This window comes from Nycticebus coucang, chromosome 20, assembly GCF_027406575.1.
Source record: "Nycticebus coucang isolate mNycCou1 chromosome 20, mNycCou1.pri, whole genome shotgun sequence".
Classification (NCBI taxonomy): domain Eukaryota; kingdom Metazoa; phylum Chordata; class Mammalia; order Primates; family Lorisidae; genus Nycticebus; species Nycticebus coucang.
The window spans coordinates 63,942,367-63,961,495 of record NC_069799.1 but is presented as its reverse complement, the minus strand read 5'-3'; the positions used below and the strand labels follow the sequence as shown (position 1 = coordinate 63,961,495).

The 19,129-nt window shown below is 44.9% G+C and overlaps 1 protein-coding gene across 1 annotated transcript in view; it reads left to right on the top strand.

Annotated features, from left to right (window-relative positions):
- Positions 1–255: 255 nt before the first annotated feature.
- The window catches only part of ITIH2 (inter-alpha-trypsin inhibitor heavy chain 2), a 33,680-nt gene continuing 14,806 nt past the window's right edge, over positions 256–19,129 (top strand). The window contains exons 1-10 of the mRNA XM_053572953.1: positions 256–483; positions 2,428–2,502; positions 4,396–4,428; positions 6,543–6,712; positions 9,448–9,552; positions 12,090–12,252; positions 13,895–14,002; positions 14,514–14,642; positions 14,810–14,926; positions 16,540–16,708. Of these exons, the coding sequence (XP_053428928.1) occupies positions 400–483; positions 2,428–2,502; positions 4,396–4,428; positions 6,543–6,712; positions 9,448–9,552; positions 12,090–12,252; positions 13,895–14,002; positions 14,514–14,642; positions 14,810–14,926; positions 16,540–16,708 (1,153 nt within the window). The 5' untranslated portion in view covers positions 256–399. The remainder of the gene's footprint in view (positions 484–2,427; positions 2,503–4,395; positions 4,429–6,542; positions 6,713–9,447; positions 9,553–12,089; positions 12,253–13,894; positions 14,003–14,513; positions 14,643–14,809; positions 14,927–16,539; positions 16,709–19,129) is intronic.

Sequence of the window (19,129 nt, the reverse complement as noted above, 5' to 3'; positions counted from 1 at the left end):
CTCTCTAACTCTATTTCTTGCAATAGCTCCTCAGTGGGTCCTTTAAAAAACGGTGGTGATTATCTTTCTGTCTCTCTGATTTTAACATCCATTGAAATCAGCAAAAGGAAAAGAAAAAAAAAACAAAACAGCATTCATCTGCCCCTGACCTGTCCTCTCAACAAGCAACTGCGTCTGGCTTCGCTGTTTGAATAACCTCTGGGTGCCGATCCACCCCCACAGCTCAAGTTTGAGCTCCAGAACAAATATTTGTTTCAATTTTGAGCGAAGTAAGAGAGGTTTTTTCTGCTTTCTCACAGTGAACCGTCCTCCTCTGCTGCTCCTTTGAACGTGGCTTAGCAGGAAGGAGTGGAGTGCGCCGGACCTCCTGCTCGGGAGCCTGCGAAGCGGTTCTGCAGAATGAGGCGACTCACGTGTTTTCTCATCTGGTTTCTTCTTTCTGAAACACCAGGCTTTGAAATCCCCACAAATGGACTTCCTGAAGTAAGTACTTCTAGAAATCTCCCTGTTGTTGGCCTACACCTAAGTTTACTAAATAACCTATTGCAATTACTTTACGATGGCCTTATTCTGTGTGTAACAGAAACTTAGGATAAAACTCATCTGAGAACAGATGTTTACTGTTGTAATTACCAGAATGTGTATTTACCCTTTAAAGCATTAACAGGATTTGCAGGAGAGTTAAGTCAAGTTCAGTGGGTCAGCATTGCAGTGTAGCATTTATGGAGTGCAGCGGCTCACTCCTTATCTAGAAAATGGGTAATCAAGACCTGTCCAGAGGTTTGCCATGAGAATTAAATGATGTACATAAACTGTGTAGCCCAGCATCTGGAGTACTTGGTGTTTAATAATTATTAGCTATGATGATGAAAAAATACCATTATCACTTTCTACTAGGAGTGTAAGAAGTCTTTATGGAAGCACCATGGTTTCTTCCACTGACATAAACAATGGCTTTGTAATGAGAGCGTTTAAGTATTCCTGTTTCAGGAGAAGACAGCAGGTGGTCTTCCAGTACAATGTGAGAACAAGTCCCATGGAGCTCAAGGTCTCCACATTGGACCCTTAGCCCCCAAAGTAGGGAAATTCTTGGACTTGAAAGTCATACAAGAGATATTTTCATGCTGAAAAAGCAAAGTGTGTTATGAGAATACCTTGCAAAGGCAGAGATTTGCAGATTGCCTGCAAAAATGCTCAAGAATACAAGGGCATGTTTACAGGGGAAAACATGACCCTTTCTGCTTAGAAAATATCATCTTTTCCTCTTTGAAAACCAGCAGAGTGTGGTAAAGTCTCCAATTGAAGCCAAGCCACCCAAATATGTTGGTGCTTTTTCAGTCATTTTTAAGGGTTATTCCTTTCCTACCTGTATATTCTTTTCATTTTTTTTTCAGTTTCATAGAATTTACTTGAGATTAATATGAGGGTATAAATGATTAGACATACTGTTTGCATTTCTAAGGTAAAGTTCAAGCTGCAGTTGAGCCCTTCATCCTGGGGTGCTGAATGACCTTACATATTATACCCATTGGGTAAGAGGTTACTAACCCTCCTCCCTTCTCCCTTTTCCTCCTCTCTCCACCCCACTTGAATATACTGTGCGGGTGTGTAGTTGTTTTTCTGTTGGTTTCATGTTAGTATTGAGTACACTGGATGCTTGCTTTTCCATTCCTGTGATACTTTATTAAGACTGTGCTTCACGGGTGGTGCCTATGACTCAACGGAGTAGGGCACTGGCCCCATATGCCAGAGGTGGCAGGTTCAAACCTAGCCCTGGCCAAAAACTGCAAAAAAAAAAAAAAATAATAAATTAAAAAAATAAAAGAATGTGCTTCACCTCCAACCAGGTAAATACAAAAGAGGTAAAGCCATTTTTTAAAAAAAAGAGAAAGAGAGAGAGACTTTACATTGTACCTATATTTTCTTTTTTATTTTATTTTATTTTATTTATTGTTGGGGATTCACTGAGAGTACAATAAGCCAGGTTACACTGATTGCATTTGTTAGGTGAAGTCCCTCTTGCAGTCATGTCTTGCCCCCAGAAGGTGTATCTATATTTTCAACTTGGGCAGATGTATGGTTCCCGTTCGTCCAGACACTGCTAATGACTCCAAGACCCACCCAAATACTTCCTGGGGCCCCTCCCCAATCACAGAGGCCCTTCAACTCTACCTGTCTCTCCTACCATCTCCTGGCAAACTAAAAAATGAATTCCCATGTCCAACAGATGTAAGGATGTTAGCTTCCATGTAGACACCTCTGAGACCTAACTAGCAAACATGTATATATGAATAAACAATTGTATTTTAAAAAATAAGCTTGCTCACAGGGGAGGAAAGAATATAAGATAATGAATACCACCAACTGCCTCTTCGACTGTAGACCTTTTCTAAAAATAAAAATAAACACACTGCATTCTTTTTTAAGTTTGTAGAGTATGAAGATCTTGTGGAACTGGCCCCAGGCAAATTCCGATTTGCTCCCGAGAACCGGAGACAGCAGGTACAGTGAGCTTCCCTGTCACAGGGGGCGTGAAGGAAAGGGCTAGCCGTGTCTTCTGCTAGGTTTTCTCAAGACCTTTGATTTTTAGCAGAGAGGCGTCAAAGTGGTTTTAGACCTAGGTGGAAGTGTTGTCCAGGTGAAATAGAGTCAAACCACTGCCTGGATCAGGAGCCCGAGTCCCTTAATTAAGGTGTGTGTTCTTCAAAACTTAAGAATGATTTTACCACCTTATAGGGAAGGATTTCCCATTAGGAATACTAGGAGGACTTTTCTTTTCTTCTTCTTCTTCCTTTTTTTTTTAATTTTTTTGGAGATAGGTCTTACGCTCTCCCCCAAGCAGGAGAGCAGTGGCATCGCTCACAGCAGCCTCACATTCCTGGGCTCAAGTGATCCTCCTATTTCAGCCTCCCAAGGAGCTGAGACCTTAGGTGCCTACCACAATGCCTGGCTAATTTTTCTATTTTTAGTAGAGACAGGGTCTTGCTCTTCCTCAGTCTGGCCTAGTACCCTTGCCTCAAGCATTCCTCCCACCTCGACCTCCCAAAGTGCCAGGATTACAGGCCTGAGCCGCTGCACCCAGCCTCAGGAGGACTTTCTTATTCCAGCAGCGACAGACACTTCCCGTTGCAGCCTCACACTGTCCTTCCTCTCGTCACTCTGTGTTGGGAAGTGGCAGGAAAGATAGCAAAAACCCTCTTAGTAGTGGAGCGAGTGTCCTGGCTTTCCCACATAGACCCACGGGCTGAGAAAGGACTTGTTCGTGGGAGCAGTACACGCTAAGCTGACCAGTGACTTAATTTGCATGAGTATGAATATTTTATTTTCTAAAAATCTAAGCCTTTTGTGTAGAACAATTATATTAAAACCCAATAGGCAAGACTTTAGGTCAAAGTCTTTAGCCACAAGAAAGAAAAAATCGTCATTGAGCATTGCATTCAAGAACTCTAAAATAAGGATCTGGTGACCCCACCACGTCACAGAGTATGCTCTAGAACCTTGGTTCACCCCACACCAGGCAAGTAGCTTATATCAACACCTGGCTTATATGTATAACCCATAAGACATTCAAGGTTCACCCTTTACTCTTGAGCTGTTCAGTTTTCACAGGCAGAAGGATCACCTTTGTCCCACCCACAGGATAGTCACTTAGTGGGTAATCCTCTAGTGCAGTGGTGAAGAGCACAGAATGTTCCAGGTACCAGTCACCCATGCTTGGTTCTGGGGCTACCCCCACTTCAAAGTCCCTGCTGTCAGGTAGCTTAGTCTGAAGGAAGGGGCAGACATTAATCAAATCATCCCTCAAAAAGAAAGGGTAATTATAAAGCACAGTGAGAGCACAGAAGGAAGAAATAAGCTGCTATGAAAACACTCAGCAAAGGAAGCTGACTTGGTCTAGTGGGTTAGAGGAGCTGGGTTCTGAAGTATGAGTAGGAGTTCGCTATGTGGGCCTAGCAGACAGAGAGCGCCTGACAGGAGGAGCAGCACATTGATTGGGAACAGCATGGCCAAAGCCCCAGGGTAGGGTGGTGTATCCAGATTGCCATTCAAGTGAATTAAAAAAAAAAAAAAAAACAGACAAATAGAGTAAAGGGGAAATACTCCCAGTAGGAGTATGGCTGAGCGTTCTTATTTTAAAGATATTTGGTTTAGCATTATAGCAAAGTGTGACATACACACAACCAAAAATGGTTTGGAGAGTCATTCAGAAAAATTCACCAGCAGGAAATTAGTTTTCAAGAATCCTTGGTATTTACGTCTCGGCTGCAGTGAATGAATGACAGCTCAGTGTTGCAGCAAAATAAAATTTTTTTTTTTGACTGAGAAAATGTTTTTTGCCCTGGAGGTAATAAGTAACACACAGTTGAAGAATGATTGTCTAACTTCCTTTCACAGAGAAGCCTTTCCGGAGAATCGGAGGAAACGATGGTAAGTTTGCTTTGATTTTGACTTTGTTACAAAATGATTTTCCTGTTAACGATTACCTTGAAATCAATCCAGGTGTCTCGTTTATCTCCATCACTGTTTACCTGACTTTTGAAATACTCCCTTGCCCAATTCTGCTTGGATGTGTTTCTGAAATCCAGCATTGAAGGGTACTGTATTTTCAAACAGGAGTGAGGCCACTGGGAGCCGAAAGGTCTTTTCTCTTTATTTTCTCAGGTTTTACCAACAGCACAGGTTTCATCCCCCCATACGTATTATTTATTATGACTTAACCATTTTGATTTAAAATACGATGACCGACAGCTCTGGAGAAGGAAAGAGTTGCTGTGAGATTACTTTTTTTTTTTTTTTTGAGACAGAGTCTGACTGTGTCACCCTTGGTAGAGTGCTGTGGCATCACAGCTCACAGCAACCTTAAACTCTTGGGTTTCAGCGATTTTCTTGCCTCAGCCTCCCAAGGAGCTGGGACTACAGGTGCCTGCCACAATGCCTGGTTATTTTTTGTTGTTGTTGTAGTTGTCATTGTTGTTTTAGCAGGCCTGGGCAGGGGTCAAACCCACCAGCCTTGGTGTATGTGGCCGGCATCCTACACACTGAGCTACGGGTGCCGCCCATGGCTTTTTTTGTTGTTGTAGTTGCCATTGTTGTTTAGCAGGCCTGGGCCAGGTTCGAGCCAGCCCTGGTGTATGTGGCCCAGGCCCTAACCACTAAACTACAGGCATTGAGCCTGGGAGAATACTCTTAAACATCAAATGGCCCAGTTCCCTGAGATGCTTCAAGTAGACCTTCCTGTGGCAACAAAACAGCCCACAGAAGAGGTTATGTGGTGCTTTCTACACTGAACGGGCAGAAACTGCCAGAAGTGCCTGCTTAAGTGGAAGGACGCACACCGAATTAGCCAGGATGTCACCTTAGCCGAGGCAAGTTGCCTGTTCATCAGCTGGAAGGTTTACTTTTGGCCCACAAAGTTTTAGGCATGTCACCTTGGATTGAAATAAGCAATCGTTTTGGAAAGAAAAGAAGCAAAATCTAATGAGTCCCATAGTTGCCACGGACTTGAAGACGCTTGCAGCTCCCAGCTACTTCCTAAATAAAAGATGTGGGTTTTGGTGCCTCGCCTTGGAACATCACTGGCAGCCTTGATTTCCTTTCTTTTCTTTTTTTTTTTTTAAAGCCATAGTCTTACTTTGTAGCCCTTGGTAGAGTGCCGTGGCATCTCAACTCCAAGCAACCTCAAACTCTTGGGCTTAAGCGATTCTCTTGCCTCAGCCACCCAAGCAGCTGGGACTCCAGGCGCCCGCCACAACGCCCGGCTATTTTTGTTGCAGCTGTCATTGCTACCTAGCTTGCCCGGGTCGGGTTCGAACCCGCCACCCTCGTCGTATGTGGCCGGCACTGTAACCACTGTGCTACAGGCACTGAGCTTTCTTTTTCTTTTTTTTTTACACTGTGGTTGCTTTAATTTGGCAGAGATGAGAAAAGAAGGTCCAGAGCCTTGGACCAAAAGTCCCATTCTAATGCCCTCCCCATGACGAGCGCTCACTGTGCAGCCCCGTTGGTCTTCTTGTGTTTGTTTTAATTGGGGGGAGGAGGAAAAGACTGAAGATGAAGTAATAGATGAGACTGAAGAGATCAGGGAGCTGTGGGGGGTTTGGGGGGCCGCGTAGGAGTTGGCACCATAGCACCCCGCTGCACCTCACTCTGAAGACACAGCCGGGGTCCCTGCCAAGCCCAGCAGTGCATATCCTTTCCCCACCTGTGGCCCTGCATTTAGCGTTATTTCCTGGATGTCCTCAATCCAACCTGACTTTCCCCAACCATTTTCTGCTTGTATTCTAACTTTTGAAAGAATTATCTTTAGTAGACTTCTTGAGCTAAAAAGACATCTCAAGGTGTGTCTCAAAACAAGGGCAGACTTGCGCCTGTCGGGTATTCCAGGAATCAAGAGGGTGCTTAATACACCTGAGTTATAGTACTTACTGAGCCCTGGAATCATTACTAACAAGGGAAGTGTGCCGCTGATAATAAATCGTCAGTAACAAGTGACATTAGAGCCCCATTGGTAGTGAGGCTGTGTGCTCTCCTGCCCATTTCAGGGAGACGTCGACCAAGTCACTCTGTATAGCTACAAGGTCCGGTCCACCATCACTTCTCGGACGGCCACCACCATCATCCAAAGCAAAGTGGTGAACCACTCCCCCCAGCCTCAGAATGTCGTGTTTGATGTCCAGATTCCCAAAGGAGCCTTCATTACCAACTTCTCCATGTGAGTAACCATTGCGTGAAACCTGCAATTGGTTGTGTGCTGCTCACAAACTCACAGCCCTCGCCGGTAGGGTGGACCTTAGTGACCCACTGTCCCAGGGATCTCCTCTGCAGAGCTGTGGGCCTCCTGGGTGATCAGAGGGTAGGTCCCAATTGTTAGTTTCTGTTCAAAGTATCAGAGTTAGTGAAGGATTTGCTTTTGGTTTGTAACAAGTTACACCAAATTTAAGGCTATCTCTATTGTAACAACCTCCCACTTACTTGCATTTTAATATGCTTTGAGGGGAAAAGTACATGGAGTTGTTCTAGCTTGCAGGAAGCCACATGTGAGGGTGTGTGAAGAAAGTCAGTGCCATCCATTATATGTTTCTGTAAGGAAAAGAGAAAGTTGAGAATCACTGATTAAATCCAGTCTCTACCTGGCCCTTGACTACCTCTATCACCCCACAGATGGGTCTCTCGTCTATTTCCTTAGTGATAAACTCATTCCTTCTCAAGACCATGGTTGATAGCTCTGCTAGAAGTATTTATTATATTTAACTTAAATATTTTCCATTTTCTATGTAATGACTCTAGTTCTACTCACATGGAATTAAAAATAATCTCTACAAAAAATATAATAATCTCTACAAAATACATAGTGAAGAGCTCCTGGATGAAACGATGGCGTCATCTGAGTTTGGCTTCAAAATCATTGAGGCAGAAAGTATTGGCCGAGCATTGATCATGGTGTAGCTGAGTGAGGGGGGGTTTCATGGAAGTCCCTTTTATTATTCTATTTTTGTATGTTTGAAAATTTCTATAATAAATAAAAAAATTTTTTAACTACGCTGATACTTTTCATGTAGTAAAAGCCAGTAATCTTGCTCACTTGAAGGCTTTGTGCTACAAGGCTAAACACTCCCTGTTACTCCACCCGACTGGAGTTGTTGTCTGGGCCCTGGAGCATCCAGGTGGCTGTCCCCGGTCTGGGCTCCAGGTGGCTGCCCCCAGCCTGGGCTCCAGGTGGCTGCCCCCGGCCTGGGCTCTAGGTGGCTGTCCCCGGCCTGGGCTCTAGGTGGCTGTCCCCGGCCTGGGCTCCAGGTGGCTGTCCCCGGCCTGGGCTCCAGGTGGCTGTCCCCAGCCTGGGCTCTAGGTGGTTGTCCCCAGCCTGGGCTCCAGTTGGTCAGTGTCTTTCTTGCATTGACTAGAACAGAGCCCAGTACCCTGCACCTAGTTTGACTATTTTTCATGAAGACATTAGGTGGAGTTACTTCTCATCTGCTTTTGCCTTTCATAGGTAATTTGTAATAAACATGAATAAACAAAATAAGGGGTCAAACCACCAGGCGCTGTGGCTGCTAAAAACTACTGATCCATGTTAATTATATTTCCTAAACAAAGTGAACTAGGTAGGAAAAAAAAGCATTATGTGGCTTTGGTGTCTTTGAATTGGCTCAAAAAATCACCACTGTTTTTGGTCAGCCTTTCCTAAAAAGCAAGAAGGAGAAGAAAAGGTTTTCTGTAGAATTATACAACACCGTTTCTAGGAATGACATTTAAAACTGTTGTTAATAAATTCTGATTTTTAAACCACATAGTCGGAACTTGCTCGTTCTGGGGCTCTCTCCTTTCTCTTGTCTTCATCCTTTTCTTTCTGTGACGTCGCATTCCCTAGATTTGAAGTGACAAAAGACAGGATGGGGAAGCATACATTTATTTTAGTCCCCTCCGGGGAGGGAGGAGACAGGGTTGAATGCATCACACCAGAGAAGAGGCTCGGCGCCCATAGCACAGTGGTTACAGCACCAGCCACATACACTGAGGGTGGCAGGTTCAAACCCAGCCCAGGCCTGCTGAGCAACAATGACAACTGCCACAAAAAAATAGCCGGACGTTGTGGCCGGCACCTGTATTCCCAGCTACTCAGGAGTCTGAGGCAAGAGAATCACTTAAGCCCAAGAGTTGGAGGTTGCTGTGAGCTGTGACACCACAGCACTCTACTGAGGGCGACATAATGAGACTCTATTTAAAAAAAAAAAAAAAAGACTAGAGAAGATACTATTTAATCATCACAGTTCAAATCTTTCATGAGCGCTCATGCTGTTTACCACCCCTCCACCTCATATTCTCTCAAATGCCCGACTTCTCCTGCTGTCATACTGGAGGGTAGTATTCAACAAGGCATCTGGGGGACACAGCCTTTGGTCCATTGCATTCTCCCAGGCTATGCCAAGTTCTTTACTCACAGAAAAATGTTCACAAACCAAACATAATGAGATAGTTCGTGATTCATCAGTCACCTCTCCTAGTCACATTTGTCATTCAAAACGGATACCCAGAAAGAACAACCCTTAATCTGAAGGATAAAATTTAAAAATGAGAGAAAAGTTTAAACACAAACAAGAGTACAGAAGGGAAGGTTCTCAGGATGGGAGCCTGCCCAGCCCCCGCGGTCACACTGTCCAGTAAAGGGCGAGTTATTAAAATGTCTCTGGTTTCTTTTTTTTTAATTTCAGATTAATATGAGGGCGCGACTGATCAGATTACAATGTTTGCATTTGTTAGCTGGGGTCCCTGTTGTGGTTGTACCCCTCACCCGGGAGCTGGGCCTTATACCCTTATATTGTACCCATTTTCCTATAGATGCAAAATGATCAGAGATCCCCATTCATTAAATCAAGCCTGTTGAGTGGTGTTAGTTGTTTTGTTAAGACCGCTATTCTGACCAACTGGTGGCCTTCTGTCTTTTTCTAGGACTGTGGATGGCACGACATTTAGGAGTTCCATTAGAGAGAAAACTGTGGGCAAAGCTCTCTACTCCCAGGCCAGAGCAAAAGGCAAGACAGCGGGGCTGGTGAGGTAAGGGCTGGCCGAATGGCACTCACCTCCATCCACATCCGTGTTCCTGCTCTCATTCCAACCCTGCAGCAAACCAGCCTCTGGACAGGCCCAGGGTCTAAGCAAATGTCAACTCTCTCAGTCAGATGGTAGAATGCAGTATCGCTATTTCTATTTCTTCTCTTTAATCAATGGAGTTTGAATGATCTCACATTGATTGTATTGATACCACCTGTCTTACAAGTAGAGGGATGATCTGTAAAAAAGCACTGGTTTTTCTAAATCGGAGGTCCTCAAACTTTTTAAACAGGGGGCCAGTTCACTGTCCCTCAGACTGTTGGAGGGCCAGACTATAGTTTAAAAAATATATATGAACAAATTCCTATGCACACTGCACATATCTTATTTTCAAGTAAAAAAACAAAACGGGAACAAATACAATCACACTGCCTCATGTGGAGTTTGACGACCCCTGTTCTAAATAGTACAGAGAGGAACTCTAGAAATATTGGTGATCTTGTTATAAAACTGACCATATATATGGAAGAAAAAGTCTGGAATTTGTTTTAGTGATTGAATCTGCCACATTTTTATGACATGGGGCCTTTTAAGCATTAGGTACTTGGTTTGGATTTCATGGATTTATTTTTCTTTGTAACCTTAAATGAGACACTGGGAATGCCAAACCATTCAAAAAGACACCTCTTATGCAAGAAACTTCAAGGGACTTTCAGTGTTTTAGTCCTTAACACTGCGTATACGCAATCTCCTGCCAAACCCTGCCTCGTTTTTTTCCTTCGTTGCCTCCTTTCTACATACCCAAACTTATCTTTAGTGCAAATTCTTTTCATTGAATTCAAGCATTTGTTTATGTAACAAAAGTTCATCAGATGTCATCTGTTCTGTCAGAGGCAGGAGGAACTTAGAAGCAGACACTGTCCGGCTCCTGCAGGGGACAGACAAGAAACCAATACGCATAATATCCACCAATAGTGGGGCAAGCGCTAACATTGAGAGGGATTAAAACACCCTCTGACAGATTGCTTGAGCTCGGGAGTTCAAGACCAGCCTGAGGAAGACTGAGACGCAGTCTCTACTAAAAATAGAAAAACTAGCTGTACCTTGATGCAGGTACCTGTAGGTACTGAGGCAAGAGATTGATTGAACCCAGGACAGGAGTTTGAGAGTTCGAGGTTGCTGTGAGCTAAGATACTGCTCTACCCAGGGCAACAGAGTGACACACTGTCCAAAAAAAAAAAAGAAAAAATTCAAGCAGAGGGACCATTTCTGGTATTGCTTCAGGTTAATCTTTTATGTTTACAAACCATTTTGCCATCTTTATCCATCATTTTCATCATCTCATCCATTCATTATTCACTCCACAAATATTTATGTGTAACAGAAACTCTTCTAAGCACAGAGCTCTCACGCTAGCCCACCCCCAGGTAAACACGGGTCCCCCTCCCCCCAGGAACTCTGCCTGAAGGTTTCCACCAGGCCATGCCCCTTTGCCCTTCTGCAACTCAACGTCCCACGCTGACTGCGCACATGAACTCCCAGATCCCAAATGGGCTGATCATGTCCCAGCTCCCTTGCTTATTTAATTATTAAATAATTTTTAAAACTCATTCATTATTTATGCTAGAATCACCCTGATTTGATAATCCTGCTGTTTTCTCTTTAAAATTGTTAATGCCTCAAAATCCATAGTTATATTGGACTCGATATGTACAGTGACCCTATAGGATCTTACACTACAAATACAAGTTCACCAGGATGAAATAATAGAATTCTTCTAAAAATAGAAAGAGGTCAGGTACAGTGGCTCACACCTTTACTCCCAACACTTTGGGAGTCTGGGGGCCTGGTGGGGGGGAATCACTTGACGCCCAAGAGTTTGAGATCAGCCTAGGCAACATAATGAGATCCCATGTCTACAAAAAAGAGGAAAATTAGCTGGGAGTAATGGTGCAGCTGTAGTCTCAGCTACCTGGGAGGCCAAGGCAGGAGGATCAAGTGGGTTCAGAAGTTGGAAGTTGTGGTGAGCTATGATCACGCCATGACACCCCAGCCTGGGTGGCAGAGAAAGACCATCTCTAAAGAAGTAAAAAAGTTAAATATTAAAATAAAGGATTCCTACAGTGAGTCTCCAATACAGCATGGGAATTGTGAGCTATCTATGGAGTCAATCTTGGGTGTGAGGCCTGGTCCTAGAATTGACTAGTGGTGGGGCCTTGAGAAGATTATTTATCCTCAATGAGACTCTTTTATTATAACATGAAAGATCAGGGTAATGACATATCCTCCTGCTTTTTGCAGATGACACTCAAATCAGTAGGCAGCTCTGGGAACAGAAGATGGGGTAGAAAGGAGACTGAAGGCCCTGTTGGGATTGGCGGGATCTAGGTGCTGCACTTGCCCTCAGGGTATGTGCTGTTCATTTCCATGAACAACTGAGAGGCTGGATTCCCAGGAAAGTCTCCACACCCCCTGCCTAGGTTCTGGGTTGTGCAGCTGAGTCGCACATGATGGCTTCCATTGGGGTCTCTCGCCTTCAGGAGCAAAGCTCTTGATATGGAGAACTTCAAAACAGAAGTGAACGTCCTTCCTGGAGCAAAGGTGCAGTTCGAACTCCACTACCAGGAAGCCAAGTGGAGGAAGCTGGGCTCCTATGAACACAGGCTTTACCTGCAGCCAGGAAAGCTGGCCAAACACTTGGAGGTGAGTATGGATTTGTGGGGTGAACAGTGACTCCATCCTTGTATGGTCCCTACCCCTGATTTATACGTTGTCCTCACTATTTGTGCTGTTTGATGCCACTCAACTCAGCAGGACAGTCTCATGCAATGAGAAGGTCGTGGGTTTGGAGCCGACCATGCCCTGTCCTTGCGGATTTCAGCCTCAGCTCTGGCCCTTAGCTGTGGCGCAGCAGTTTCCTGGGGCTGCCGTAACAACGCAAACTGCACAGAACACAACAGAAACGTATTTTCTCAGAGAACTCCAGCATCAAGGCATCAGCAGACCTCCACTCCCTCCGGAGGGTCTGGGGGCTCTATTCCTTGCTGACATCCCTTGATCTGCAGCCAGGTCGCCCTGTCACTCCAGTCTCTTCCTCTGTGGTCACAGATCCCCCTCCCCTGAGCATCTCAGAGCCCACTCTGCCTTTCTCTTCTAAGAACACCTGTCACTGGATTTAGGGCCCACCGGCTAGTACATACAGAATGATCTCACCTCAAGATCCTTAATTGCATCTGCAAAAACCCTTTTCCCAAATAAATTCACATGCATGGGTTGCAGAGATTTGATGTAAACATTTCTTCAGGGAGTAGCCACGGTCTGACTCACAACAGTCATCTCCAGGGATAAGTTATCCAGAGGTCCATGGTCTTATCTCTACAAAGGATATTATAGCAGGGGCTCACACCTGTAATCACTACACTTTGGGAGGCCAAAGGAGGAGGATGACTTGAGACCAGGAGCTTGATATCAGACTGGACAACACAGCAAGACACCATCTCTACATAATGATGCGATAACAGACTTTTGTTCCTTCGTTGTAAGTGAGTCAGCCACGCTAGACTATAATAAGCATTCAAGACATGGCATTTATGACACCAATTTTGTCAAGAACAACCAAAAAGGATTTTTCCCTGTTGAACTCTGTTCAAAGCAAGAAAACAGAAAGAATAAAAGGCCTAAGATGTGGGGAAAATGGTCTATTCTTGATGAATCCTCACGGAGAAAATGCGGTACAATTAACAGTGACTCGGCTTCTTTACCCCCCAGGCAACATGAAAGCTCTTAAAATAAAAAGACTAGACTAGAAGGAAGAAGGGGAATAAAATCCCAGGGAGACAAGGCCCAGAACGGGAGGACTGAACTGACAGAAAGCGGTTAACCTCTGTGGTGAGATGAACCACAGCCCAGGGAATTTATAAAACAACTGCACAGGGGATTGTGGTGCCAGGCTGGGAAGACTGGAAGATGAGGAAAGAATCAGAGGACTTACCGGGGATTTCTCTCTCTCTCTCTTTTTTTTTTTTCCCCTAGACAGACCCTCACTCTGTCATCCCGGGTAGAGTGCCGTGGCCTCACAGCAACCTCAAACTCTTGGACTCAAGTGATCCCCTTGCCTCGGCTTCCCAAGTAGCTGAGACTACGGGCACCCCCCACAACACCCTGCTAGTTTTTTCTATTTTTAGTAGAAACAGGTCTTGCTCTTGTTCAGTCTGGTCTGGAACACTTGTGCTCAAGCAATCCACATGCCTCGGCCTCCAGAGTGCTAGGATTACAGGCCTGGTTCTTGCTTAAGGATCCTTTAAAGACTTTTAATGCTTCAAGTACTTTTCTTTCCCATCTCTAGGTAGATGTGTGGATTATTGAGCCTCAGGGAATAAGATTTCTTCATGTTCCCGACACATTTGATGGCCATTTTGATGGAGTTCCAGTCGTTTCTAAAGGACAGCAGAAGGTACCATAAGCCTTACATGTCCTCCCTGGGACACAGAGCAACACTCCCAGTTATTTCATTCCATTTGACAGCAGACTGTACCTTCTGGAAACTCATTTTCCCTGGGTCATCTACTTGATCAGCAGCTAAGAGACAGTTTTCAAAAAATATATGGTAGGTTTCCATCCATCACAGCAAGAGCCGTGCAGCTTACTGCCTTCATGGCCAGTGAGAACCATCTGTGACCCCTCTGAGGTCAAACTCCTCTAGGAACATTTCACAGACTCTTTCCAGAGCAGGTCATCATCCCCTCCATGGCAGTGGGGGCGGGGGAGGAGGACAGTCTTTGATCTCTTTTAAAAAGGCCTGAAACCTGGCAAGTGGTCTGCAGGTGGGCAGACACTCCCCTCAAAAGCCCTGGCTGTGTCCCTTCTGTCAGGGCTGCAACCCCGATGCAGCATGGCCACTGGGCAGCGCCACTTCCCCTGGAGAAGGCTGGGGACGGAGGCCTTGACTCCGCCGCTCCTTCCAGGCACACGTCTCCTTCAAGCCCACGGTAGAGCAGCAGAGGATCTGCCCCAGCTGCCTGGAGACCATGGTGGATGGGGAGCTGGTGGTGCTGTATGACGTGGACAGAGAAAAGAAGGCCGGCGAACTTGAGGTCAGCAAGACAGATGCCGGCACACCCACCAAACTGGCAGGGGAAGGGTGGGCAGGCGGCCACCACGCCCGCACCTCCTCACCACTCCTCTTCAGTCCCCGGGACCCCACCTTCTCACCTCCTGAACATTAGTCAGGACTTGACTCGCAAACACCTCTGTCTTCCAGGTATTCAATGGGTATTTCGTCCACTTCTTTGCTCCTGAAAGCCTAGACCCGATTCCCAAAAACATCCTCTTTGTTATTGACGTTAGTGGCTCGATGTGGGGCGTTAAAATGAAGCAGGTAAGCGCTCCCTCCTCTGCAGGGGTACCTGGGCCTCTCCCTGACTTCTTGGGTATCCCCCTGAAATGCAACTGTTCAATCTTCCTCCCTTTTGAGGGTGAAAATTCAGGGAGTGTGGTCAGTGACGGAGGGTGTGAACTCTGCCTAAAGCTGTGGGAGGACTGCATGCTCACAGGCGTACACCCCGCTTAGCCACCCCTCCCTCCACAGCTCCCAGGACACAACCCCTCAGTCTCTCCTCCTTCCAGAGTTCTCTCCCTTCTCATCTCCCTCTTTCTAGATTCCTCTTCCCTCCCTTCCTCTCTTTTCCTATTTTGTGCCCAAAATTTTCTTGAAAACCATCTCTTCAACCTTTGACAAACTTGAGCTCTGAATCAGCGCCTCCGACTCTGACCACGTGGGTTCTTTCAGTTCTTCTGTCTTGAAGATCTTCCCATGTTCACATGCAGCTTTTAGAGCAGCACATGCAGATCGCTTCTAGTTACATCGTAATGCCTCAAACGTGGTTGTTTTTCTCACGTTTTTGAAACAGTTTGGAGCTCATCATAGGCCTATTCAGTGGTAAGTGGTATAGATGCCACTCTAAGAACAAACAAGGAAACAGCCGTCCAGCCCGTTGGAACAACCAGAACCATTCATTCAACAACCACTTTTCTTTGAGGGAGAGGTTGTATTTTATTAATTTGTTTTTTTTAATTTTTTGAGACAAAGTCTTGCTCTGTCTCCTGGCTAGAGTGCAATGGTGTCAATCTAGCTCACAGCAACCTCAACTCCTGGGTTCAAGCGATCCTCCTGACTCAGCCTCCTGAACAGCTGCAACTATACGTGTGCACCAGCATGCCTAATTAATTTCTCTATTTTTGGTAGAGATAGGTGTCTTATTTTGTTGCCCAAACTGGTCTCAAATTACTGTCCTCAACATAATGAGACCCCCATTTCTACAATTTTTTTTTAAATTAGCTCGGCATGGTAGCATACACCTATAGTCCTAGCTACTCTGGAGGCTAAGGCAGGAGGACAACATGAGGCCAGCAGTTCAAGGCTGCGGTGAGCTGTGATGGCACCACTTCACTCTAGCAACAGAGCAAGACTAGGTCTCCAAAAAAAAAGACAGTAAATATTTAAGAATCAAAAAGACCAGGTATGGTGCCTCACACCTGTAATCCCAGCACTTTGGGAGACCAAGACAGGAGGATGCTTGAGGCCAGGAGTTCAAAACCAGCCTGAGCAACAAATCAAGACAGATGTGTCTGGAAAAAATAGAAAAATTAGGTGGGCATGGTGGTGCACTGTAGCCCCAGCTACTCGGGAGGCAGGAGGATCACTGGAGCCCAGGAATTGGAGGTTGCAGTGAGCTATGATGACACCACTGCACTTGAGCTGGGCTAACAGAGTGAGAATCTGTCTCAAAATAATAATAATAATGATAATAATAATAATAACATGTTCAGAATAAGCAAAGGATAGGTCTGTGTTGACCAAGGTGAGTTCAAGAGGTTTTTTGAAAGAAGCTTAGCTTGAAAGGTGATGAGGATCAATGATTAATCTCCCCAGTTTTTTCTCAAGCTTAGATTTTATGTAATGAGATCCTTCTTTAATCTCTTTCCAACTAGACTGTGGAAGCAATGAAAACCATACTGGATGATCTGAGAGCTGAAGACCAATTCTCCGTGATCGATTTCAACCATAACGTTCGAAACTGGAGAAATGATTTAGTTTCAGCTACTAAAACACAAGTGGCAGATGCCAAGAGGTATATTGAGAAAATCCAGCCCAGTGGAGGTGAGTGGCGTGGCTTAAACCCCCGTAGGCTCATCCTCCATTACAACAGCCTTGCACAGTCTAAATGGCCTTTCTCAAATCACACATATATTAGTGAACGACGAATGCTAAGTTTGGGACGAAAGCACAACGTGTAATCCAGCCCATACAAGTCTTTAGCCATCCACCCTTTCCCAGAAAAGGGCCTAGTAAGTGACAGTGTGTTTCTTTGTAGTTTTTCTTTTTTTTGAGACAGTCTCAGTTTGTTGCCCTTGGTAGAGTGCTGTGCTGTCACAGCTCACAGAAACCGCAAACTCTTGGGCTCAAGCAATCCACTTGCCTCAATTTTTTATTTTTAGTAGTGACGGGGTTCTCACTCTTGCTCAGGCTGGCCTCGAATTCGTGAGCTCAAGTGATCGACCTGCCTCGGCCTCCCAGAGTGCTGGGATTACAGGCATGAGCCACAGCGCCTGGCCTAGTGTGTTTCTTTGTGACTTACATTTCATAAAATGTTAGTCTTTAGAGCAATGTTTTTTAAGCTTCTTCTTTTTTTTTTTTGAGATAGAGTCTCAAGCTGTCACTGAGTGCTGTGGTGCTATAGCTCACAGCAACCTTCAACTCTTGGGCTCAAACAATCCTCTTACCTCAGTTTTTCTATTTTTAGTAGAGACAGGGTCTAGATTTTTTTTTTAGACAGAGTCTCACTATGTCACCCTTGGCAGAGTGCCATGGCGTCACAGTTCACAGTAACCTCAAACTCTTGGGCTTAAGTGATTCCCTTGCCTCAGCCTCCCAAATAGCTGGGACGCCTGCCACAATGCCGGGCTATTTTTTTGTGGCAGTTGTTTAGCTGGCCCAGGCCAGGTTCAAACCCCCACACTCGATGTATGTAGCTGGTGCTGTCACCACTGTTCTATGGGCGCTGAGCCTAAGGTCTCAATTTTTGCTCAGGCTGGTATCGAATCTGTGAGCTCATGCTATCCACCTGCCTCAGCCTCCCAGAGTGCTAGGATTATAGGCACGAGCTATTACACTAGGCTTTTTTCAACCTTTTTTATCTCACGGCACACTTGAACCTATAGTTAAACTTCCAAGGCACACTTAAATTACATTGATCAAAGAAAGAGTAAGGCTGGGCATGGTGGCTCACACTTGTAATCCTAGCACTCTGGGAGGCTGAAGCAGGTGAACTGCTTGAGCTCAGGAGTTTGAGACCAGCCTGAACAAAAGTAAGACCCCATTTCTACTAAAAATACAAAAATTAGGGCAGCACCTGTGGCTCAAGTGGTAGGGCGCCGGTCCCATATGCCGGAGGTGGCGGGTTCAAACCCAGCCCCGGCCAAAAACCAAAAAAAAAAAAAAAAAAAATACAAAAATTAGCTGGGCAATGTGGTGGGTGCCTGGAGCCCCAGCTACTCAGGAAGCTGAAGCAAGAGGATTGCTTGAGTGCAAGTTTGAGGTTGCTGTGAGCTATGATGGCACAGCACTCAAGCCAGAGTAACAGAGTGAGACTCTGTCTCAAAAAACATTAACAAGAAAAAGAGTTAAAAAAAAAAAAAAAGAATATACTTACTGTGTTTTGAACGTCTTTCAAAAATAATTTAATTAATGATCTTTAAAATTTTTTGCAGCACACTGGTTGAAAATCACTGCTTTATGGGGCCTTGGTGTGTATCACACTTTATGGGGGCAAGACATGATTGCAAGAGGGATTTTACCTAACAATTGCAATCAGTGCAACCTGGCTTATTGTACCCTCAGTGAATCCCCAACAATAAAAAAAAAAAGAAAAAAAGAAAATCACTGCTTTAGACTATCGCAGAAGGGCTGATTTAGAGACCTTCATTTGTTTTTTTTTGGGGGGTACAATGTGCTTATTTTTATTTTATACAATCTGTCATGGTTATATCAAGCCCATCCACACAGCTTTCACCTCATTTACTTGATTATTGTGCCAAGACATTTATGTTCTACACTTGACAGGTTTGACTTGTACCTTGTCGTATGCTCCATGGTGTGGTCCTGCCTTTTACCCTCCCTCTGTCAAACCTCCCCCTCCCCTCCCCTCCCACTCCATTTCTCTCCTTCATCCTGGGCTATAGTTATGTTCTATCTTTCATAAGAAAGTGTGAGTAAATACAAGTTGGTTTCATAGAAGTACTGAGCACCTTGGATACTTTTTCCTGCACTCTTGAGACACTTTACTCAGGAGAATATGTTCCAGATCCCTCCATGTAAACATAAAAGAAGTAAAGGACCCATCTTTTTTAAGGCTGCATAGTATTCCATGGTGTACATATACCACAATTTATTAATCCATCCATGGGTCAATGGGCACTTGGGCTTCTTCCATGACTTGGCTATTATGAAATGAGCTGCAATGAATAATCTGGTGCAAATATCTTTTTTGCAAAGTGATTTTTGGTCTTTCGGATATACTCC